General features: G+C 49.4%; 1 protein-coding gene across 1 annotated transcript in view; it reads left to right on the forward strand.

Annotated features, from left to right (window-relative positions):
• Positions 1 to 24,910, forward strand: part of SLC38A12 (solute carrier family 38 member 12) — a 598,547-nt gene that overhangs the window by 413,782 nt on the left and 159,855 nt on the right. Inside the window, exon 9 of the mRNA XM_078654475.1 lies at positions 23,815 to 23,908. Coding sequence (XP_078510601.1) covers positions 23,815 to 23,908 — 94 coding nt within the window. The remainder of the gene's footprint in view (positions 1 to 23,814; positions 23,909 to 24,910) is intronic.

The raw sequence follows: 24,910 nt of genomic DNA on the forward strand, positions 1-24,910 counted from the left end.
TGGCGCAGCAGGTGCAGTACACAGGGGCCAAAAGCTCCAGGAAACTAACTGAACACCAATTATTACTGTAGTTTACAACTAAACAAGCAGTCAGGAGTGCTTTTTAGGTCTCGGCTAGTAGCGTGCTGAAAGCGGGTTCTCGCCAGAGAACTGTAGTCTGCGTCTCAGCAGTCTGAGAACGCCGAAGTGAGACAAGACCTGGCCGCGCGCAGCGTTTCCCCTTGGTCTTGTCTCCACAGCATTGCATGGCAGACCGGATCGCATCGCGCGCCTCTCTGGAATGCAGGGGGAGTCTGCATACCAGCGCGCGGCGCTGATAACACACACTACAGAATGTCAGCTAACCGACTATTTTAATACAATACAGTTTTTACATGTAACCAACAATGCACTGCAACGTTCACGCCTAATAAAGATGTTTATGTGTATTTCAAATGTAGCGCCTTTTGTTTTTTCACCCTTTCTTCTGCTTCCCCTGCTCGAAGCGCACTCGGGAATGTGAAAAAGTGTTTGTGAGACTCGAGCGGGCTCCCAAGCCAGAATCACACAGTGTCAAATATGACATAATTTTTTATTGCTCAGTCCTGCGGCACGTGAGCTGTGTGCGCGAGAAATCGCATTCCAGCCCACGGACACACGAAAAGCAGTTGTAAGAGCTCCGAACATCATTAAGTGTACACACACCCCTCCACTAAGAACAGAAAGTAGCCGTGAGAGGAGCGCCGGCAATTACTTCTGAGGAAGAGTTTGGAGCCGAGAACAAGACTTTCCCAAACTCCCTGGATGGCGACAGAAGGGTTTCATACACTAGACACACACACGTCTGGAGGTTTCACAGTTCATACGTGGAGATGGAGACTTCGCTGTTCTTCATTCGCAAAGATGAAATAAAGAAATAAGAACTTGGCTGCGACATGAACGGCGGAAACGGCTCTTGTGCACAGAAATGCTCCTCTTCCTATGGACACGTAGTTGTACAGGCTATTTATTTATGCGTTTCACGTAGTTGTACAGGCTATTTATGTATGCGTTTTTATATAGCGCGGACCTTACCCGAAGGCGTCAGAGCGCTTTACATGGCTGCCCCTTCGAGCAGGCTTCTTTAAGTTGCAGGACGTGCCTACCCTCCCTAACTAGCTCGAGCTTGCACACATACAGAGTTGTACAGGCTATTTTTTTTTTCCTGCGATAAAGAAATACGTCCCATTCCATCGATCAGGGGTGTTTTCACTTTCTGGGCAACATTGTCACCTGTCTAAATGGCTAATTACAACAGTGAAGAGCTGACGGTGAACACAACTTTCACAAAACTCACACTGCTGCCGTACATGCTGTCCACAACACGTTTAATAACTTCTGGTCAGTTTTGGCTGCAATTTGTTGTGCTACAATCTGCCTATTATACAGCAGTCAATAGATTAAGTGTTTTTAGGTTGCAAATTCATATTTGCGCCAAAAATACTTGCGTTCTACAAGCGCGATTTTCCAGTGGCCCTGCACACATTTCACGTGACAATGGAACCATATGTGTCACCTGGCACATATTGCTGTATTCACACCTGTCGCTGGAATTCCTCGGTCACCTGCGTTAAGTGTATGCTTTCGGGTCAGGCTGTACGCGTCCTGCTTTTGGAAACCAAACATGATGATGGACGGAGTGATGACACTTTTCAACCACTCACAGAACTGCTCCTTGCCGGTGACAGCGGCTCTGCCATTTGCTAAAACGGAACTTTCTACATCTCCATCATTGTTCGGCCATATCCCTTTTGGCGACACGCCCTGCTCACGGTATCTCTTGCAAAACGTGCCTGAGTTCATCAGAGTGAGTGTCCCCAAGAGTTTGTATTCCATTTTGTCCTAAATAAAAGCATACGTTGGTCCTTCTTTGCCCAAGGTAGTTTCTGCCTCTACTCCACTGAGCAGCCTGCTGCTCTTTTCAGTGACCCCCCACGCCCCCTCCCTCCTACTTTCCCACAACGTGGTCCGTTAACGCCAAGAACTCTGCTCCATTATTATGTTTCTTTCCTGAGCAGTTCATGCAGTAGCCACTGTTAAATGTGCAGTTTTATGCAGCGCGAACTCTGGCCCGAGGGCTTTGATGTGCTTTACCTGAGCACTGGTTACATTGCACAAAGACGCATTTTTTTGGCACGGGGAGATGAATTGACTTAGCCCAGAATCACACGGTGCTGGGCTGACGCCAGGACTCCAACCTGGTTCCCAGTTTCCAAAGTCAGCAGGTCTAGTCGTAACGCCACATCCTCTCTATTAGCCACTCGTCGGTGGTGGCACATGGTCTCAGCGAAATCTGAACCGCTAGCAGTCCGTATTCTGCTTCATTCTTTGACGGTGTTTGTTTGCACTAGAGTAGATTCTGGACTTTGCAGCTTCTTAATCTTCTTGAGGTCTCTACTTTTCTTGCCTGCCCTGCTGCTACAGATTTCCGTTTAGGTCTCGCGCAGCAATTTGCATGCTTTTGTTCAGCAGGTTTTACCTGGCGGGTCTTTCTAAGGGAGTCTTTGTGGACCTAGAAAAACAGTGGGATGGCTTAGCAATTTTCTAAGCCCTTCCCATCTTTCTGGCGAAGGCCTAGGCAGGCAAGGCTGTCACGGGCTGAGAGGTGACCGAGCCGAGGGTCCGGAATGGCTCATGGCGCACAGGAGTGCACATCAAGGCGCTAAGCAAGCTCCTGCGCAGTTGGAACATACCAAGGTTGTGTTAATATCTTTGAAGTCCAGAACTTGAGGTTGGGGGCTAGGGGGAGGGGGTGGGGAGAGGAGGAGGTCACTCCCACAAAGGTCGGAGTCAGGCGCCGTCTTCTCTGGCAGGGCAGAATCTTGCTCCCTCGCCTCAAGCACCCGAACAATGGGACAGTCTCGCCCCACACTCCATCCCTCGCCCCACACTCCATCCCTCGCCCCACACTCCATCCCTCGCCCCACACTCCATCCCTCGCCCCACACTCCATCCCTCGCCCCACACTCCATCCCTCGCCCCACACTCCATCCCTCGCCCCCACACTCCATCCCTCGCCCCCACACTCCATCCCTCGCCCCACACTCCATCCCTCGCCCCACACTCCATCCCTCCCTCGCCCCACACTCCATCCCTCCCTCGCCCCACACTCCATCCCTCCCTCGCCCCACACTCCATCCCTCCCTCGCCCCACACTCCATCCCTCGCCCCACACTCCATCCCTCGCCCCACACTCCATCCCTCGCCCCACACTCTATCTCTCTCTCGCCCTCCCTCTATCTCTCTCTCGCCCTCCCTCGATCTCGCCCTCCCTCTATCTCTCTCTCGCCCTCCCTCTATCTCTCTCTCGCTCTATCTCTCTCTCGCTCTCCCTCTATCTATCTATCGCCCTCACTATCTATCCTATCACCACAACATCACTCGGCACCACCACAGCATCACTCAGGGGGACCACAACATCACTATGCGCTACCAAAATGCTTATAAGTACAACAGTAACTTACAATATTATTATAATATTATTGCCAACATTGCTTCATATTGCAAATCATCTTCATACACCAATACAGACTTTGCTAAAAATGTAATGCAACACATTGTCATATACAATGCCAATAACTCAAACTTTAATGCTGCGAGACCTATTGCATTGCAAATGCTTGTTTTTTCTTTCGTAACTCTTTCACTCACAGTGTAACACACAGCCTAAAGCAATACTGTAATAAAAGCTGTAATCTATTGGACATTCCTGTCTATCTACAACTTATGCTACATTCAGCGCATTCTATGGCGCATTTTCAGTTTTTGTATGTTCCTAAAATGCTTCTGATTCTGGACACACTAACACCGTGGCAAGGGCATTCTCCACTATATAACATTAGCACTTCAGCCGTTGTAAACACTATAAAAAATACTTATATCTTACCATACGGCGTTACATTCCAAGCTTTGGTAAAACCATTTTTTTAAAGGCCCTATAACGTGGAGAACGCTGGGTGTGTCATACATTTTTTACATTACTTTCAACCACTTGCAACATAGCTAAAAAGTTAGCAAAGCCAATAAATCTCACAAAGGCAAGATCTATTGGCTTTGCCAATGCTTGTTGGATGTGATAATGTTCTCTCCCAAAACACGGCACCAAATGTACGTACTAACCACTGTGCGCAAACTTACAGACCATAGTGTACTTAGACTACTGTGCACATACTTTCAGACCACTGTGCACATACTTACAGACCATTGTGAATGTACTTACAGACCACTGTGCACGTACTTGCAGACTAGTACTAATGTGCTTTTACTTGGACTACTGTGCATGTACTTACAGACCACTGGGCATTTATTTACAGACTAGTACTACTGTGCACGTACTTGCAGACCACTGTGCACGTGCTTGAAGACCGCTGTGCATGTACTTACAGACCACTGTGCCCCACTGTGAACGTGCTTGAAGACCGCTGTGCATGTACTTGAAGACCGCTGTGCATGTACTTGAAGAACGCTGTGCATGTACTTGCAGAACGCTGTGCATGTACTTGCAGAACGCTGTGCATGTACTTGCAGAACGCTGTGCATGTACTTGCAGACCACTGTGCATGTACTTGAAGAACGCTGTGCATGTACTTGCAGAACGCTGTGCATGTACTTGCAGAACGCTGTGCATGTACTTGCAGAACGCTGTGCATGTACTTGCAGACCACTGTGCATGTACTTGCAGACCGCTGTGCACTTTCTTGCAGACCACTGTGCAAGTCCTTGCAGACCACTGTGCCCCACTGTGCACGTACTTGCAGACTAGTACTAATAATGTGCTTTTACTTGGACTACTGTGCATGTACTTACAGACCACTGGGCATTTATTTACAGACTAGTACTACTGTGCACGTACTTGCAGTCCACTGTGCACGTGCTTGAAGACTGCTGTGCATGTACTTGCAGACCACTGTGCCCCACTGTGCACGTGCTTGAAGACCGCTGTGCATGTACTTGCAGACCACTGTGCATGTACTTGCAGACCACTGTGCATGTACTTGCAGACCACTGTGCATGTACTTGCAGACTACTGTGCACGTGCTTGCAGACCACTGTGCACGTGCTTGCAGACCACTGTGCACGTTCTTGCAGACCACTGTGCCCCACTGTGCACGTTCTTGCAGACCACTGTGCAATTCCTTGCAGACCACTGTGCCCCACTGTGCATGTAGTTGCAGATCACTGTGCACTTACTTGCAGACCACTGTGCACACTGTGCATGTACTTGCAGACCACTGTGCACTTGCTTGCAGACCACTTCGCACGTACTTGCAGACCACTGTGCATGTACTTTCAGACCACTGTGCACGTACTTGCAGACCACTGTGCACCACTGTGCACGTGCTTGCAGACCACTGTGCACGTGCTTGCAGACCACTGTGCACGTGCTTGCAGACCACTGTGCACGTGCTTGCAGACCACTGTGCACGTGCTTGCAGACCATTGTGCACGTGCTTGCAGACCACTGTGCACGTGCTTTCGGACCACTGTGCACGTACTTGCAGACCACTGTGCACCACTGCGCACGTGCTTGCAGACCACTGTGCACGTGCTTGCAGACCACTGTGCACGTGCTTGCAGACCACTGTGCACGTGCTTGCAGACCACTGTGCACGTACTTGCAGACCACTGTGCACGTGCTTGCAGACCACTGTGCACCACTGTGCACGTGCTTGCAGACCACTGTGCACGTGCTTGCAGACCACTGTGCACGTGCTTGCAGACCACTGTGCACGTGCTTTCGGACCACTGTGCACGTACTTGCAGACCACTGTGCACCACTGTGCAAGTACTTGCAGACCATTGTGCACGTACTTGCAGACCACTGTGCACGTGCTTGCAGGCCACTGTGCACGTGCTTTCGGACCACTGTGCACGTGCTTTCGGACCACTGTGCACGTACTTGCAGACCACTGTGCACGTGCTTTCAGACCACTGTGCACATGCTTTCGGACCACTGTGCACATGCTTTCGGACCACTGTGCACGTACTTGCAGACCACTGTGCACGTACTTGCAGACCACTGTGCACGTACTTGCAGACCACTGTGCACGTATTTACAGACCACTGTGCACGTATTTACAGAACACTGTGCATGAGATATTGACTTTGATAAAATAAGACAAAAACAGCTCTGTTCAAGCCAAGGTTGAAACTGCTGTTAGTCTAGAATCATGAAGAGCGCGTGCCCTTGAGTGAGTCCGTGTGTGAATCTGACAGCTTCACCTCCTTTTAATGGGCCCCCAGCCCCCAGCGCGCAGAAAGAGATCCTTCGCCTGGCACGTTTTGGATGAGCAGGACGTTTAGGTGGTCATATGACTCAATTCCAAGGGATCGGCAGTATTAAGATCTGGCTGTTCTACTGGATGTTAGTGTATAACGGTGGATTATTGTGGGAACAGCACCCATGAGGTCTCAGGAAAAGGGCAATGCTGCTGCTCTAAGGATTTCCAGGACTCCAGAGCAGGAAGCACCGGCGCCCAGGCTCCCCATAGCCCATCACACTGCTGCATTGCAGTGTTGTGATTGGTCTGAGCGCCGTGGTTCAGCACTCACCAGGGAATGGGAAGCTGGGCATGTTCTCTACCCAGGCTGTAATGTGGCGGAGAACATGTAAAGTGCGCACAACTGTTTGGCCGGGCCGAGATGGCCAGCCAGAGCTTCATTGGCATTTGGAGTGGGCTGACCACTGACCTCCCTTGCCCAGCTGAGCAAGGACGGAAAAATAAAATGATCATAACAATGAGTTATTATCATTACATGTTTTCCTTTTTGACATTCTCAGTGGGGAGATGCTCCTCCGCCTTAGTGGAGGAGCCACCCCTGACGGAAAGTAAGCTCCTTGGCATCATGGTCAGCGACTAGCTGCCGCCTCCCCCCCAATCCGGCACCCAACACCAAGGAACGTGGACACGAGACGTGTTTACTTTTTGGAAGGCGGGCGCTAGTCGCCCGGCCGTATTTATTAAAGTATGAAATTAAAAAAGGGTTTTAATTGCATAATCAACAATGAAATACAAAAATCAGCAGGACATTCAGTTATACAATCGTTATCAACAAGTTTGAGAGCCTGACCTTAACAAAACTCTAATACAAGTTGTTCCTAGCTTAACTAAACATCCTATCTTGATTTTTGTACATTTCTGGCCATATGGCAGGGTCACTACCGGTGTCAGGTCCTACAAGCTGCGCCTTCCCCTTAGAAGTGCGCATGCGCAGTGTTACCCCGGGAATTGCCCGGTCTACGCCCCAAACTCCATTTACCCACTAAAGGAGGGCCCTTACTCTGCGCCGGTGGCGTCATGAGTCCACGCGCGCGGGGTGGCTACCAGCCTAAGGAAAGCGTGAACTACTCCTACCCGCGCTCCTTTGCATATTACCTTGCCCCTGGAGTACTGGGAGTGGCCCGCAGGCCCCTCCCCCTGGGCGGGAACCTCCATAGGATGATGCCCGCCCCCTCAGACCTCAAATATGTGCTCACCGATAATGACCTTACCGCATGCCCCATACCTAATAAATACGACGACCTATGGAAAAAAGTCTAAAGGACAACTACACTGGCTAATAAATAACAGTATCCACGCATAGCTAAAGGGGAAAAAAGGCCTAACGACATATGGCATAAAATTACAATTCGGTTCACACATGTTGCTCATAATCACAATATCTACGTATATCTACAAAGGGAAAAAAGGCCTAAAGACACATATCTTCAAATATAGTTCACTTCATACATCACTTTTCTACAAAGGGAAAAAAGTCCTGACAACAGATCACAAAATACAACAAAAACCTACTCTCTCCCGCGGTCTATACCTATGAGACTTACCATTAGACCGGACATAACGCTGCTTAAACTTTGTACCAAGGGATGGTGGGTGGGAAACAAAGAAGCCCCGAACGCGGGGCACAACGTTCAGCGAGGGAGCGTCCAGGGACAAGGGGGTCTCCTGGGCGCTCCCTACCTCTTATTCCCGAGGGGCCGGGTGGCCCCTCCTAACGCCCGCCCCCCCCGACCCGGAACCAGTCCATTGATTCCGGGTCAGGAGGGGCGCCGGCCAATCGGCGGTGGGCCGCGCCCCCAGGGCACGCCCCCACCGTCGAAGGACCCGAGGGGAGAGGGGGTGAGGCGGTCGCCGCGCCGCCATGCGTGCGGGGGGGCCGAGGGCCCCCCCTTTTCACATGGTCAGCGACTAGCTGCCGCCTCCCCCCCAATCCGGCACCCAACACCAAGGAACGTGGACACGAGACGTGTTTACTTTTTGGAAGGCGGGCGCTAGTCGCCCGGCCGTATTTATTAAAGTATGAAATTAAAAAAGGGTTTTAATTGCATAATCAACAATGAAATACAAAAATCAGCAGGACATTCAGTTATACAATCGTTATCAACAAGTTTGAGAGCCTGACCTTAACAAAACTCTAATACAAGTTGTTCCTAGCTTAACTAAACATCCTATCTTGATTTTTGTACATTTCTGGCCATATGGCAGGGTCACTACCGGTGTCAGGTCCTACAAGCTGCGCCTTCCCCTTAGAAGTGCGCATGCGCAGTGTTACCCCGGGAATTGCCCGGTCTACGCCCCAAACTCCATTTACCCACTAAAGGAGGGCCCTTACTCTGCGCCGGTGGCGTCATGAGTCCACGCGCGCGGGGTGGCTACCAGCCTAAGGAAAGCGTGAACTACTCCTACCCGCGCTCCTTTGCATATTACCTTGCCCCTGGAGTACTGGGAGTGGCCCGCAGGCCCCTCCCCCTGGGCGGGAACCTCCATAGGATGATGCCCGCCCCCTCAGACCTCAAATATGTGCTCACCGATAATGACCTTACCGCCACAGGCCAGTATTGTTAACCGACGATCTGGCCTCCCCCTCTAGCCCCTATCTAAGGACACATCCTCCTACCCCAGCCCTCTAGCCAAGCCCAGATATTGTCAGCCCATAGGACATTACCCTCTTCTGTCAGGTGAACCCCGTCCTTCAAGTAATACTTTTGACCCCAGATGCACCCATGAGGTATTGACTGTAACACGGGGGTTCGGAACAACCTATCCAACCGTGTGTTGATCCTCTTTACCGAGTGATTCAACGCCCTGACTGAATCGCCCCCCCGCCACTGAAGTCGAGGTATTAGTTGTGACCATACTAGTGTGCACCCGGGGCACGTCCTAGCTATCCAACCCGCTGTTGAGATAATCTCCTCAATCAAGATGCGCCTGCCCAATGTTGCCAAATCGTTCTCCCCAAGGTGAAGTATCACCACTGACGGTGGAGCCCGCTGGCGTGCTAACAGCCCTTGGAAGAATCCCCTAAACTCGTGAAGACACAACCCTCCTCTGCCAAAGAACGTGATATTCAACCCTAGTTGTGCCGCCCTTTCCTTCTTGTCACCTGACAGGAAGACACATTCCGCTCGCTTCACATATGAATGACCAACAATCCAGACATTGTTCTTTGTTGTTTCCTGGTCGCCGCTCCGTGCCGATGAATATTGGCGGTGCCCGACGACAAATTCCTCCCCTGCGTAACAGGTCTGAGAAACTGTAAGAGAGCGGAAAAGAGACCAAGCGTGAGTGACAGGTAATCATAGCATGTCAATCCGAACATAACGTTTATAGCAGTCTGACGACCACCTCCCAATTGTCTTCACTCTTTCCACTGGGAGGCCCCCCGCCACCGCCTCAGTTGCTGCCCCAATCCTGAAGGAATGAGATCCAAAATCTCTAGGATCAAGACCCGCTTTTGTAACCCCTATTTCGAACACTCTCCTGAATTGATACCTGGTCAAGGGGCTCCCGTCGGCGTGACAGAGCAACGCCCTGCTTGCTGAACCGACCAATAATCCCATGAGTGATTCCACGTGCCTCACCGGGCAGCACGGGTTGGCGGGGGCCCGTTGCAGAACTATGGTGTGACCCCTAGCTTCTTGATCGGTCTTTGATTTCTGGATAATCACCCACATGGTGTCACCCCTTATCGTCACCCCAGCCTTCTGCAAGCCACCTAGTATGTCAGCCTTAGATCCCGCCACAAGTTCACTAATTCTCAGTGCCCCATAAAATGCCAGGGAGAATGCCGCCCTAAAAAGAAGCACTTCCCACTCTGAGTTACAAACAATCTCCAGCGTGCCCAGTAAGGCTGTTAGCCGGGCCAACCCCATGGGCTTCCTCTTATCCTTCTGGTGTCCCTGAATACGACGCCATCCCCTTAAAGCCTTGCGTATCATAAAGGTATTGGTGGGATCCCGGAAGCCCCTAGCTTGGGCGAAGAATGACACTGCTGCCCTATGTCTGGTTGCCGCTGCCACTGAGCGCCCCTCTTTGTGCATCCATTCTAAATAGGCTGCAAACCCATCCTCCTTCGCCCAAAGCACTCCCCACTGCGGCCCCAAAAAAGAACAATAAGACAGAAACGCCCCTTCGTACGCCGTCTTGGTCCTGGGGGCTAAGCTAGCGACCACGAGGTCTTGTAATCTGGGGCACCAATCTGCCAAAGTACCGCTGGGAAGTGTGCTGGCGAGGGGTCTGCTGTGGGGAGATGTTCCCTGAAAACCTGCATTTTGAAGCGAGAAAGGGAGTCAGCAGCATTGTTTAAAACACCAGGGACATGTTTGGCTCTAAAATTAGCATTCAGTTTAAGGCACCGCAGAACAATCTCTTTGATCAGACGAAGTATGAAAGGACACCGCGCCCCCTGTTGATTGATACATTCCACCACTGTCATGTTATCTGACCAAAACACCACTGATTGGTTACATAGGTGTTCGGGCCAAACCATCAGTGCCACCCATATTGGAAACAGTTCCAGGAAGCCAATGTTGCCGAGCAAACCCCATGTGTTCCATTCTTCTGGCCATTGTTGAGCGACCCACCTATTCCCTAGGATGGCACCAAAGCCCACACTACCGGCCGCATCAGTCCATAGTCCTAACTCCGCTGATGTAGTGAGCGGGCCGGGCCAGACCACCCTACCGTTAAAATCCTCCAGGAATGCCATCCAAATAAGCATATCCTGGCGAATTTCAGACGATAGGCGCGTGCGGTGGTGCTTTTCCCTCAGCCCCTTCATCGCGTGGGCGATGGAGCGAGAGAAGGGGCGAGCCATTGGGATGATTCTTAGTGCGAAATTCAGTTGCCCTACCACCTCCTGTAATTGCTGCAAAGTGACCTTCTCCTTCCGGAGGCATAACTGTAGCGACGTCTTGAATTTGCGCACCTTGTCCTTAGGTAGTCTAAAACATTTCTCCATTGAGTCAATCTCGATGCCCAGAAATTCCAAGCAGGTGGACGGGCCCACCGTCTTCCCAGGCGCGAGCGGGACCCCAAAAGCCCGCATGAGCACGCAAAATTCCTGCAATGCCAGTGCGCACTCCTGAGAACCCGCTGTACCGAGGAAGAGGAAATCATCTAAGTAATGCATGACCCTTTGATGGCCTGTCACCTGTCTCATGGCCCATTCAAGAAATGAACTAAACATCTCAAAGTAGGCGCAAGAAATAGAACAACCCATAGGCATGCATTTGTCCATGTAGAACCTATCCCTAAAGGTGAAACCTAACAGATGTTGGTCCGCCGGGTGGACTGGGAGGAGGCGGAAGGCGGACTCTATGTCTGATTTCGCCATCAGCGCCCCGGGTCCAGTGGCCTGTAATAAGGTCACAGCCTGATCAAAAGAGGCGTACTTAACACTACAGATACCTTCGTCAATGGCATCATTCAGTGAGGCCCCCTTTGGCGCTGATAGGTTATGAATCAATCTGAATTGCCCCTTCTCTTTCTTGGGGACAACTCCCAGTGGGGAACACACAAAATTGTGTACTGGCACTGCAGAAAAAGGGCCAGATATCCTGCCTAAGGAAAGCTCCTTGTCAATTTTGGCGGCCACAACAGCCGGATTGTGTGTGACTGATAATTGATTTCTACAGTGCGCACTGCCTGTGTATCCCCCGGCCGGGATCCTAAAACCTTTAGAAAAACCTTCCTGGAGTAGGGTGGCCGCTTTGTGGTCAGGGTATCTGTTCAACAATGGTATCATTGCCACCACATCCACTGGAGTGGGGGGGCGTGACCTGTCTGACTTATAGTGGCTTTCCCCTACCCCTCTGTCCCGTGTTACCTTGCTTGGACCTACAGGTAGATTCTGGATGAGAGGGGTGCCCACAGGAGGCACATGCATGCCTAAACTTACACGCGGCCCTTGTGCAGGTACGCTTATTAAAGTCCCAGCACACCCCTTTCTTCTCTGGCCCACCTGCCCTAAATTTCCCAGGTACCTCACTCGTTTGGGGGGGCCGAAAGGGCTGCTGCGGTCTAGTGAACACTTTGCCCGCACCGAACTGAGGGGGAGGTGCAGTGTCAGAGAACTGTTTGTGCCAGGCCATGGAATCTACCGAGTCCCATGGTAATGATCTATTGAATTCCAATGCCTTCCTAAAATTTACATCATAACCCTTCCATGCTTCCCCAGAATACTGTTGACTCCACCCCACAATCCTGCTCGAGTAGCAAGCCAATGCAGCCTGCAGATCTGGAGGACGCTCAGCCTTAACTGCAGTGAAAACGGCCCATGCTTGCATCCAATTATTGAGATTTTCCTCAACCCTGAATCTAGTACACTGCGCCCTCCATTCACTTGGGAGCATCCACTCTTTCAGTGCTTTTGCCTGCTCCATTTCCCTATTATCCAATAATAAAGAATAAATGTACACGTATTTATCAGCCCAAATCATTTCTTTAACAGCTAAAGACACATGTTGAGCTAGATTTTCGCTCCTGGAAGGTACTACACCGTCCCCCAAGAGTGGCAATGCCACTTCCTTACCAAGTGCGGGCACCGGGGGCGGCTGCCCTTGTACTCCGTCCAGCTGAGGAACACTTGGACCTGCAAGGGGAGAAGAAATTGGCAATGCAACACTGTCGGCGACCGGTGCCGATCTGATTTTTTCTACAAACCTTGCCGCCTCTGCCGCATGGTCTGCAGAATTCGGGAAGGCTCCCCCTTTTTGGAGCCATGGCATCATGGCCGTTAACTGAGACAACAATTCGGGTGGCATTGAATCTATATTACCCCCCGGGACAACAGGTACCACTGGGGTTATGCCCAGTGGTCCTGGCACGGCTGGCAGGGCGGGCGCCGGGTGCGGCCCGCCTGTACCCGGGATTGTGGGCACCGGTGCGGGAGCAGACCCAGCGTCTACTGGTTGACCTGCCGGCACCGGCACCACAGGGGCAATGGGTGTAGGCACATGCGGGGGTGGGACCACCGCGGGCGGTGCGGCTGGTAACGGATCCACTGGGCCTGGGGTGGGGACCGCCTCCTTGGGTCTTTTTGACCTTGGTTTCCCTTGCGGGGTGACAAAATCCCCTCTTGGCACTGGTGCCACCCTCTTGCGGATCGGTCTCCCCGACGGGCCCGGTGCTTCGCCCTCCCTGTCCTCCAACCGGGCTTCCCGCTCCTTAATTTGTCCTAGCTGTTGCTTAATGTCACTCATCTCCCGCATCATAGCCCGCATCATAGCCTCCATGTTGGACCCCCTTTTTCCACCCCTTGGACCTGGCATGACGCTTACCCCAAAAACACCCGCTGCCTACTTAGCTCCCAACAGGTCAACTGTGTGTACCTTTCAGATGGAGGGTCACCAGGGGGCTTTCAGCACCATGCAACGGCGACCGCAACACTAGCGGCTTGTCCGCTTATGTAAGGGGTGAGTAAACCTAATGTAGACCCACCCGGCGGCCACCAGGAGCGATGAATGCCAGCCCCCCGTACCCCTCTTTACCGACCAGTCCTGCGTCCTCGCCGGCGGTAATGATCAGCGGTCCCCGTTCACCCCACGTTGTGTGCTGGATGGCCTTAGGTCCTGTCCGCTAGAGAATCGCTCCCTCAAAATCTCGGTAAGTTGCCTGGAATTGAGGCATGTATTAGTACAGTGTAATGACACAAGGGCAGATTCAGGGAAACCAAGCGTGAGTACAAGGAAACAATTGCAAACCCCCGTTAACCTCCCCGCTGCTGTGCACCACAGAAGAGTAACACCAGCACGAATTACCACAATATCCCTCCTAAACTGACACTTATTGTCATAGTTCGCATAACAATTCACAACCCACTGTAGTGAAAACACTTAAAGAAATGCCACCTTATATGTATCCTAAATACAGGTCATTCCGTTTGTTAAATACACAGTAGTGAAACGCTAAAAGAAATGCAATCCTGTCTTTTTATATACGCTTCATGCACAACAGAAAACCTCATGAAATGCTAACCAGTCATGAGAAAACAATTGCAGAATTCATCAGCAGTCTCCCCTCCAGGTGCTGTCCTGGTAACCCCTGCTTCTCTCCCCCTCTGTTCTATGCGTTCAAGTGGCCTCCGCCCTCGTGTTATTCAAAATTGCCCCCCCCCCCCACACAGTCCTGCCTCCGATCGTAGGCTAGTTCGCTGGTCCACAAATCCTAAAAAAGGGCTGTATGTTATCTACAAAACCCTCAGTGCGGAGGTAATGTGCGCTAATTTGCTGGCTTGTTTACCAGAAAACCCCGCTGAAATCAACAATTCTGGCAGCACTCCCCGCCGTGCGGCCGAGAAACCGAAATCAGTAGTGATCCTGCGATCAATGTGCAGCCGGGGCAGACAAAGCAAGATACCGCTCCCCCAGAGCCCCGCCCGAGTCCTCTACCACCCGCTCCCGCTACCTGAAAGGAGCCGGCCGCTCCCCGTTCGCCTGACGAACGCGACCACACGCGGCTGTTCCAAGCACCCCGACCCGTGCTTTACACCGCTCGTTCTCCGGTTCCGGACTGCACAGCTCCCGACCTCCTCGCGATAGTCACGAGCGCACCTGAAAAAGAGACGGGACAAGAAACCGCGCTGTCTCCTCGGGACCTTGGTGCTCCGCGCCGCAATGTAGCTCTTCGCCTGAAATAGAAAGGAAAAATATTAAAACAAACAAAGAAGCCCCGAACGCGGGGCACAACGTTCAGCGAGGGAGCGTCCAGGGACAAGGGGGTCTCCTGGGCGCTCCCTACCTCTTATTCCCGAGGGGCCGGGTGGCCCCTCCTAACGCCCGCCCCCCCCGACCCGGAACCAGTCCATTGATTCCGGGTCAGGAGGGGCGCCGGCCAATCGGCGGTGGGCCGCGCCCCCAGGGCACGCCCCCACCGTCGAAGGACCCGAGGGGAGAGGGGGTGAGGCGGTCGCCGCGCCGCCATGCGTGCGGGGGGGCCGAGGGCCCCCCCTTTTCAAATGACTGCTAACATTAGTAGTATGGTTGATACACGCATCCCAGCAGATGAAATATGTAGAACAAGCCATTGGCAAAACAGATAGTGATCAAGACAGGCTTGCATCATGGCTCTGTGTTGGGCCATTTTCATTTAGTCTTTATTTGCCAGCTCTTTTCACCGCACAGGCAAGGGTTAAATGTTTTTCTGTGTATGTCATGTTCTGCATTTGTCTGTTTACTGTCTACAGATGATGCAATGGCTTTTGACATATTTCCACTGAGTTTCCAGTGACTGCCTAGTAAGTGCTTTTGATTCCGAGGCGTATAAAGAGCTCGGAGGAGCTTTAGCTAAAATGAAATTTCTGTGCCTAGGGAAACAACGTGGGAAAAAGGTACCTACGCAGTACGCCGCATGCCGGAGCGAACACTGGTATTGCTTGGGGGAATATGTTTCAGTGATCCCGCTCATATCTCATGTGAAGCATGTCTGAAACCTGGCAATAAAGACACAGACTGCGATGAATGCTCTTCTAGGACACAACTTGTGATTCGGCGAGTGCTCTTTAATGTCCATAAAGTGTAGGGTGACCAGAATTTTAAAGCAAAAAACAGAGACATTTCACAAAAATAGAAGGACTATAATTTTATGTCAAGCGAGCGCACAGAATGACAGCGCTCCTCAGCAGAGCATTACAAAACAGGCAGTAAAAACATACATAAGATACACTTTTTAAACCCAGTAGCTTACCTGTTAATTAAATTGCTTTCTTGGAACAACTGCTAACTGCTATCACGTTCCGGCTCCTCACCCACGCACACAAGTCCCTCCACGACCTGGGCCCCAAGTACCTCCACGACCGCCTGACCTTCTACACGCCCACCCGCCAGCTACGGTCCACCAGCCTCGCCCTCGCAGCCGTACCAGGCATCCGAAGAGCCACCGCCGGAGGAAGATCCTTCTCTTACCTGGCTGCCAAGATTTGGAACTCCCTCCCCGTCCACCTTCGGCTGACCCAGGACCATCTCGCCTTCAGGAAACAACTCAAGACCTGGCTGTTCGAGCAGTAGCATACCCCTCCCCCCAAGCGCCTTGAGACCCTCCCTGGTGAGTAGTGCGCTATACAAATGGCATGATTGATTGATTGATTGATTGATTGATTGATTGATTGAACTATCCCTGCTTTGTAAAACATAAAAAACACCTCCCCGCGTTTTTAGTCGACCCTCTCCAAAAACCGGGACATGAGCTAAATTTCTCAAAATCTGCCGGGACAGCTTGTGAAAAACAGGGACCGTCCTGGCAAATCCAGGACGCCTGGTCACCCTAATAAAGTGGCCTATAGGTCACGTGAGTTTCATGCCAGGTGTCATTTGCGCCAGCCTACTCCGCACATTGACGCTGCGGAACAGATGATGCTGATTGGCTTCTAGTCTATGAAGTGGAATGTTGTTGCGCCAGTTTACTATGAAGGACGGTTATACATTAATGTATTCCTTCGAGTATCGGCTACTCTGGATTCAATCTGTCTCATCGTGATAACTTGTCAGGAAACGGAATGATTTTCATTTCAGCACAAGAAGCGCATGCAAACTAGCAAGTTACCAACATGACTACGATTCGATTTCTCAGTACTATGCAATCACAGGCTGTAAAGAGGACTACTTAAGATTCAAGGGATTCTTAATGGTGCGGATCTAGGCAGATGGAAATGACCTTTGGGCAGCGACAAGTGATGTTGTTAAGCACATGTTCACACCCACAGCAGTCTCGTAGCACTTACATGCTTAGGTAAGGGCATACTTTGTAGGTCTATAACATAGTGTAAAAAAAGACAGAAATATAAAGCTACTCAGAAGTGCCATAGCTGTACGCTTGCATACAGAGTATTTAAAATCTATAGTGAAGGCTTTCACTCACGTTTTGAACTGGTGTGCTGCACTACGCAACTTCCTCTACCGAAAGGATGTCACCCCACTTCATACCTTTGCACCTCGGAAAAAAAGGTGTGAAATTGTTGGTAGATATGAAGTTGGTAGATATTATTTTTTTGCACAATAACCACTCCTGTCTTTCTAATAGCTCTTTGTACCATGCAAAGGGCTTTATGTTTAGAGCTCCCTTTTTTATAGTATTTATTTTTTGAACGTTTATGTCGTTATCCATCTTTAACTTATTTGTACCAATATTATTTGAAATACGCATATGTATCTTTGGGCCCATATTATTAGTGTTTATCCATATTTATTTTGTTTGGCAAACAAATGAACTTGTATCTGGTATATTTCCGTGTGCACTTGACTGATGCATACTCTTCTGGTCCAATTCGCGCTATAGAAAATTTTATAAATAAATAATTAATTGCCTTTTGAGTTTTAGCACTATAAACTCTCAACTATGATAAAACAATAGACTCTTGAGAACATTTGCTTTATAGTACAAATAAATGCACATATAAAGTTCTTCAGGAATATGTCATCACTTTTTGGAAAATCTCCATGTTGTCAGTCTGCACTGGCGTTGGCCTCGAAATCTTGAATGACAGGATGGTGAGTCATCAAAAAGAAGACCAATTTTCTGTATCTTTCAGCTTTTTAAAAATAAATACAGACAGGAAAAACAATGTTTTCTGTCTGCATTTTTTTGTAAAAATAGAAAACTGGAAGCCATATATTTAATGTGCTCGGAAATGGAAAGCCAATGTAAAGTGTTTCTTGCTGGTGGAATACGGTCTCACCAACGCTGGTGAAGTAAACTGCATGCAGTGGCGGATGGTGGGGTACGGGAGTTGGTGGGGGCAGGGAGTTAATATATATTTTTTTAAAACGTACCTCTTTCAACAGCCGCCTCTCTCCTCTGCTCTTCCTGACTCCAGTCTGGGACAAGCTGCAGGGAGGACCCGGCACATACGCTCAATGGAGCCAATTGCAACGCTGCAGTGCAGCTATGTGATTGGTCTGCGCGCCATGGATCGGCGCTCGGATTGGGACCGAGGTGCTGTGCATATTCCCCACTAAGCTGTCCCTTACAGCTTGGTGGGGAATATGTAAAGTGCGCATGGCTGCTTGGCCGGCCACGCATTCATCCGCACTTTGTATGCACAGCCCACTCCTGCTTCCACCCTGAGCCACTAGCCCCGCCCTAACACAGCCCGCAGCAACCAACATTTAAACGATAATAACATTATTATCGTTTTATTTTTCCCCTCGAAGGGTGGTGGGGCGACGCTACTCCGCTTTAGCAGGGGAGCCACCACTAACTGCATGTAACTGTATTTTGCAAATACCGTAGTTAAGATAATAGGGCCTGGTTTATCAGCAGTTCGCACTATTAGCAAGGTCCAGCCATAATGTTATTATTGCTAGAGTGACTATGACTGTTTGAGGAAAGGTAAGAAATAGCAAGATTTTTATTACGGGCAGGTGGTAAAATCCTGCACTTCCGACCTTAGTCAAGTGTGAATCCACCCATATACCCGTATTTTTAAACTTTTTTCTATTTGCTGGAAAAACAAGAAACTGAAACAGAAATCAAATCAACAGTACAGTCTTCGCGAAAAGCAAGATGCTCAATACAGGCATTTCACTATCTGTTACAAGCGTAGGAGAGACAAATAAGCAACATTTGTCTAAATCATATTATTGCAGGGTCCCAACGTCCCGATCCACACCCACCTTGGCATTTTTAGTAGCAACGATATGTCCGCCTGCCACCCCAAACCTGCTCCCACTTCTGTGGGTATTCCCTACTTTAAAATGCCACCCTCTCTGCATTGCTGGCACCAGTCCATATCCAATTCCCAGTCCATAACCCGGGGTAGGAGAGGAGGGGTGTAGCGGCGCCTTGCCCCACATTTTGTTTGGTCACCCTGGCTCCCACTGTCAGCCACAGTTTTGGGTACTTGGTCATACTAGTTCGCCCTCTATATTAAGCAGAAGCCATTTTGCTTTTAGTGACGCCTCCAAGTATTGTACGCGCACCATTTTTATGTCACTCTTTCCCAATATGTCTGAATGACCGGGCAGGCCTAGAGTATGTTGAACAAGGCGCCCTCCTGACCACAGCCTCTCAGGCAAAGTGCGGAGTCACCCATTCATATTTTGCGCAGGAGTGTTCTGGAGTAATACAACCTATGTAGGATGCCAAGTGAATTTTCCATCATGTAGTGCAAGAGGAGGCAATCCGCTAACTCCGCCGCCCTCGGTCAGTGGCGTTCTGTTCACTATATGTGTCCTAAGGGCATGCCTCACCTGTATGCATCTGAACCACTCTGTTGCTACCAGCCCGTCTTCTGAAGAGCCTCGAATGTCACCAGTGTGGATCCCTTCCATATATTACCCATGTGTTCCTTGCCTACGACGTCCCATTTGGAAAAACACTGTAGGTCCCCAAACTCTTTCAGCAGGTTGCTATCCCATAGGTGGGTCCGCTCTGTCTGCTTCCCAGCCCAGGAATTTAGTGGCATCCCTCCATACCCCCATCTCTGTCTGCGTGAGTCGGCAGTGTGCTCCCCCGCCTATAAAGGATCGCTCCTTAGCCCCTGGGTCCCATTACCTCTCTATCGACTCAAAGTTCTGTCTCGACTCTGTCTGCAAAGACTCAGTTGTTCACCCCCACAAGTTGCAAGGCCCAGTTGTATTTAAGGATGTCTGGGACTGCAATTCCCCTATCATAGACCCCTCTCTGCAACGTATGGAGGGCGATGCGGGAGCGGGAACTTTACAAAAGAAATCTCTGGGGACCCTAAACAGTGTATTTTAAAGTACATATAGGAGATGGGGCAGCGCCATCATCTGTGCATGAGAGGGGGGCAGGGCTTACAAGGGACTGACATTGCCACTAAATCAATTGAGCAGAACGAAATCCCCAGGATCTCAAGTGACATAGATGCCAAGGTGTACAAGAAGACCACCTCCATGACAGGAACACAGCAGCCCGGGGTCAGACACGGAGCGCCGCCCGCCAAGTGATAGACGCAGCACTTGTCCCAGTTGATACAATAGCCGGCGCGGTCCCCAAATATTCAAAAGTTCTGCAGCACCCTGTCAATTGACAGGTAGGTCAAGTCAGATAAATTACTACATCGTTGGTATACAACGATATTTGCTCCTCCCACTTACTGGCACCGCCCACTCCCCACAGCAGGGGATCTGACGGACCCACGCTGCAAGTGGCTTAAGGCCTAAGGCAAAGATCATAAGGGACAGTGGGAAACCCTGCCTCGTGCCCTTCTGTATGGCAAAGGCCAGTGAGAGCGTGTTGTTAACCCGTACTCGCGCCATAGTGGTTCAAGAGCTTCACCTGGCTGCACAATTTTGGGGCTGAATCCAAAACGAACGAGGCCTACAAATATGTAATTCCATTCAATGCGATTAAACGCCATCCAAGGACGGTACCCCCGATGGTACTGGTGAAGGTGTAAACACCTTCATATTATACAGCAAAGGCCTCTGCAATATCAGAGTTAATTTTCCTGATCATACTCGCCTGGCCCAAAATGTGCAGAACCCGGGCCTGACCGTGGTCTCCCCTCTCTAGCCACACCAGGAGTTTGCCCGCCTTATTGCCCACGTCGTAGAGTCCGCGATGAGAGCCCAGGGTGTTGGAGCGTGCCCCACTTTCTGCCAATTCCCACATTTCATACTGTTAAAGTCAGAGTGGGTGTTTGAGGTCCACGTCCTCTCCGGTAAAGAGATGAGACTCCAGTCCCTTAGTATGTTGCTCGAGGACCTCAAAGGGGGCCTATCGCGCCTTCTTTTTTTCCCTCTATGATGGAGAGTGCTTGGGTCGCAGGACTGACTTGAACACCTCCCATAAGCCACAGGCAGAGTATACCGCACCCTTGTTGTCTTGAAAGTAGTGGTGTGCCACCTCACCTAGCTGTCCCCTCAGGGCCCTGTCTTGCAGATACCAGGGATCCAGTCTCGAGATAACCATGACGCACCTTTGTCTGGCTGTGCAGCTTGACTCCCTCCGGCAAGTGATCTGACATGCCCCTTGCTTTATGCATTGCACTCCTAAACTTGTCAGCAAGCAATTGTTGTGTAAATATATAATCAAGATGGGATAAGCTATTGTGTGCTGTGAAACAGTAGGTAAACTGATGCATCAGTGGGTTGTGTTCACGCCACAGGTCCACTTGGCCTAGTGCCTCTACGAATGCTGGCAAGGGTCCGGGAGTATCCTGTGGCATTACCCGGCTCGCCCTGTTGACCCGTGTGTCAGCTACCGCATTCATATCCCCCCCCCCAGAATATGAGAATACCTGGTGACATACCCAATATCAGTGCCCTGACGTTGGGAAGTCTCATGGTGTGCAGCCACAGCAGGACATATACAGAGCAAATCTTTAGGTTAAGACCCTCCCAGCTCCCTGATTGCACTACAGACCTGCCCAATGTATCACTCCATGTACATTGTAGAATAAAGGGTATGGACTTTTAAATCCGTATCCTGGTCCCCTTAGAATCTGACGTGTCACCCGCCTGTGCCAGGAGTACATAGCCATATCTATCCAACGCCTTGTAGAGTTGTATTTAAGTTGGGTTTCCTACAGGAGAACCAAATCAGAAGCATGCCTCCTCAAATAAGTGCCACGTTCCTCTTGATCCTACTACCCAACCTGGCTAAATTTCTAGGACAGTATGTTTAGTTACTTCTTGTGTGGTGTACCCATTGGTCTTTGAAAAGGATAGCTTGAGAGGATTTCCGTACTGTATCTGGTGGAGAACCGGGATCTGACACCTTCCCCGCCCGTATACTTGTGCTCCCCCCCAACGTGTGACTGCACATAAACAACATTCACAAAAAAAATTTGAGAACATAATTGGGGAGAGGATGTACATCCTGTGATTCCGGGCAAATCACTTAATTTTCCTATGCCTTAAAAAAAAAAAAGAAATACAAAAAAAACAATGAACGTGTCCTTGTGTAACGAAACTGGTGCTATTTAAAGCGCTCTGATACCCAATATCTTCGGGCATAGTTCGCGCTATATAAACCTCTAAAAAAAAAAAAATCCCTTTTCTCATAACAGCCCTCCCAGCTAACTTGCAACGTAGACTTAGAACTGCCCACCGCCCCACTATGCAAAGTGTCTGTCACCACAACACTTCTTTAGTCACAGTACTGGTGGGCTAAGGCTGCCTACAAGAAAACAGAAAAAGTATTAACGAATTATAATATCCCAAATAAAGCCATGAGTTGTCAATGCCTCTACTTCTAAGTTCACACTAAGCCAGGCCACCTGGTACCCTCACCTCGAGGTGTTGCAAAGGAGAATAAGGCATGAGACCCCATAGTCTGTGCCCATCCCAGGCGCCAGCATGTGGGCTGTCTCAGGAGTGTAAGCCATCTTGGCCTTCGGTGTCATGGGTATCCCAGCTGTCTGGTCAGGCACCTGCTCAGTACCTGTGCGCGTTATTCCAGGCCCCCCCCCCCCCCCTGACCCGACTGCTTTTCCAGTAGATCTGGCCACTCATCACCGGGCTTGTCTAGTCTGTGATTTCTCTGCTGGCCAGGGGTATGCCAGTCCTCCAGCCACTTCAAGGCATCCTTGGATGTGTTAGAGTGCCAAGACTTGCCCTCTGCAATCACTCAAACAACATCCTGTATTTCAGTTCTTTGGCCATCAGTGCCTTCTTGACTTCGTCAAAACTATGTCTTTGCCTTTGCACTTGTAGTGTGAAGTATGGGAAAACTTATTGTGGAGTTTTCAGATTTCATGTCTTCATGTGTGCGGACTGTTGTGCAGAATCTTATGCTGTTATTTAGAAGTGTGTGTGTGTATTGTATAGTGCAGCATTCATAGACCGTTTGCTCTCTCCAAAGTTGCCATATTTCAGTTTGCAGAAACACTTTATTATTTTGATGGTTCGTATACATCGTTACACTTCATCATTGGTCCAAGGCCTTTGGGAAGTAATTCTGTGTTGCACAATTACCAGTTGGCAAGTTCCATAGATTGAAAAGTCCAATGGTTTGGGCAATAATTATTATTGCGCTTACTTACTCCTGCCTTTTAATAAATCAATGAAAATGGAAATGTGCACTGTGGTGTTTAGAATTGGTTATTTCTATTGTGAAATACCCCCCAAAGCAGTAACATTTCTTAAGGAAGTTTTACAATGTGGAAAGTGAAAGTATTTTATAATGAATGTTTAAAATAATTATTTGTAAGTAATATTTACCTGTGTAGGTACTGGCCTTTTCCTTTTGCTGCTTAAATTATTGTAAAAGTACTGCATTAAAGGTATATGCAATAAATAAAATAACAGCAACCAAAGGATCTCTAGATCCTCACTAATTGTTCAGTTTGGTTCAGTGTATCTAGAACTATACACTTACAGTGCCTATTCTAAAGGTTTGGAATCTAGACCTCCTGCTTCATGCCTAGGGTCTGGTTTGCAGACCTTCTTCCGTTCCCTATTGTTGCTCTTCTGCATGATATTATAGGGTTGAGTTTGAGTCCCATTCTTGGTGACTGTGATTGCTTTCTGCATGCTCTTCCTATATATTTTATTCCTCGTCCGAGTAAGGAATTCTGATTTCTTCATTAGAGCCTGATGTTCCTCTTTTACAGATTTCATTTACTCTGCTTCTTGGCCCGTTCACCTTCTTCAATGTTCAAAAGACAAAGTATCTGCAGATCATGACTTCTTTGATGAGGTGGATTGGTGAGTACTTTCTTCTCCAGTTCTGATTCATGTCCTGGTTCATTGGCAATATATGTTTAACTCGTGGGAAAGAAGATCCAGCTGTAATCCTTGAAGAAGGAATATTGAGACTTGGCATGGCACAGTTCTTTAACTCTACATATTTTTGTAATGTGGATTTTGGATGTCTGTGTGTCCTACCATATGCTATGCAAGGTATAGGTGCCTGTGTGCCCTACCATATGCTATGCAAGGTAGAGACAAGCTATGATAGGTTTCACGAGTTTCGACTAAGGAAAGATTGTAGCACAGTTGAGACACAAAAGGTGAAAAAGAGAGGGAAAGAGAAACAGACAAATATCGGTGACTGAAAAAAGAGAGGGAAAGAGAAACAGACAAATATCGGTGACTGAAGGTCAAGGACTAGTGAGGATTTGTACGCTTAGACACTGCCCAGATGTCAGGGATCTTCTAAATGTATGAATGGGAAGTCGCCATCAAAGGCTAAATGCTCTGTGTGTTTGTATATGGTACGTTAATGGTCAGTGCTCTTGTACCTTCTGTAGGTATAGAAAGTAAGTCACCAGCTACGACAGAGCGCCCGCATACACCTTCGTGCGATCTGCAAAGCAGCATAGGAACAGCCAAGAGAGCGTGCACTTTGTATCTTCCCTTTGTGTCTAATGTAGGCCAAACCTGTTGATGATTTGCAAGGCTGCTCAGCAGCCAGGAAGAGTGTCTCTTCGATATTTTATGAAGTCTGGAGAAGAGATTTCATCACTATCATAAGACACGTATTTTAGAGCCTGCACAATAACGCTACAGAATTGGATGGTTTCAGAGGAAGTTTGTCAGTTTTCACTAGTGTTTTGAAGTCCAGGTTGGTTGAGTACCATTAGTGTTGGTACGAAGAAGGGTTGATAGAAACCGTAGAAAGAATTACAGCTCTGCTGATGATATTTAGAGATGTTGAAAGGTTGCATTTACTTTTTAACTGGATTATGTGCTGTATAAATAGTGCAG

The sequence above is a fragment of the Lissotriton helveticus genome, chromosome 7 (genome assembly GCF_964261635.1).
Source record: "Lissotriton helveticus chromosome 7, aLisHel1.1, whole genome shotgun sequence".
In the NCBI taxonomy this organism is placed as follows: Eukaryota; Metazoa; Chordata; class Amphibia; order Caudata; family Salamandridae; genus Lissotriton; species Lissotriton helveticus.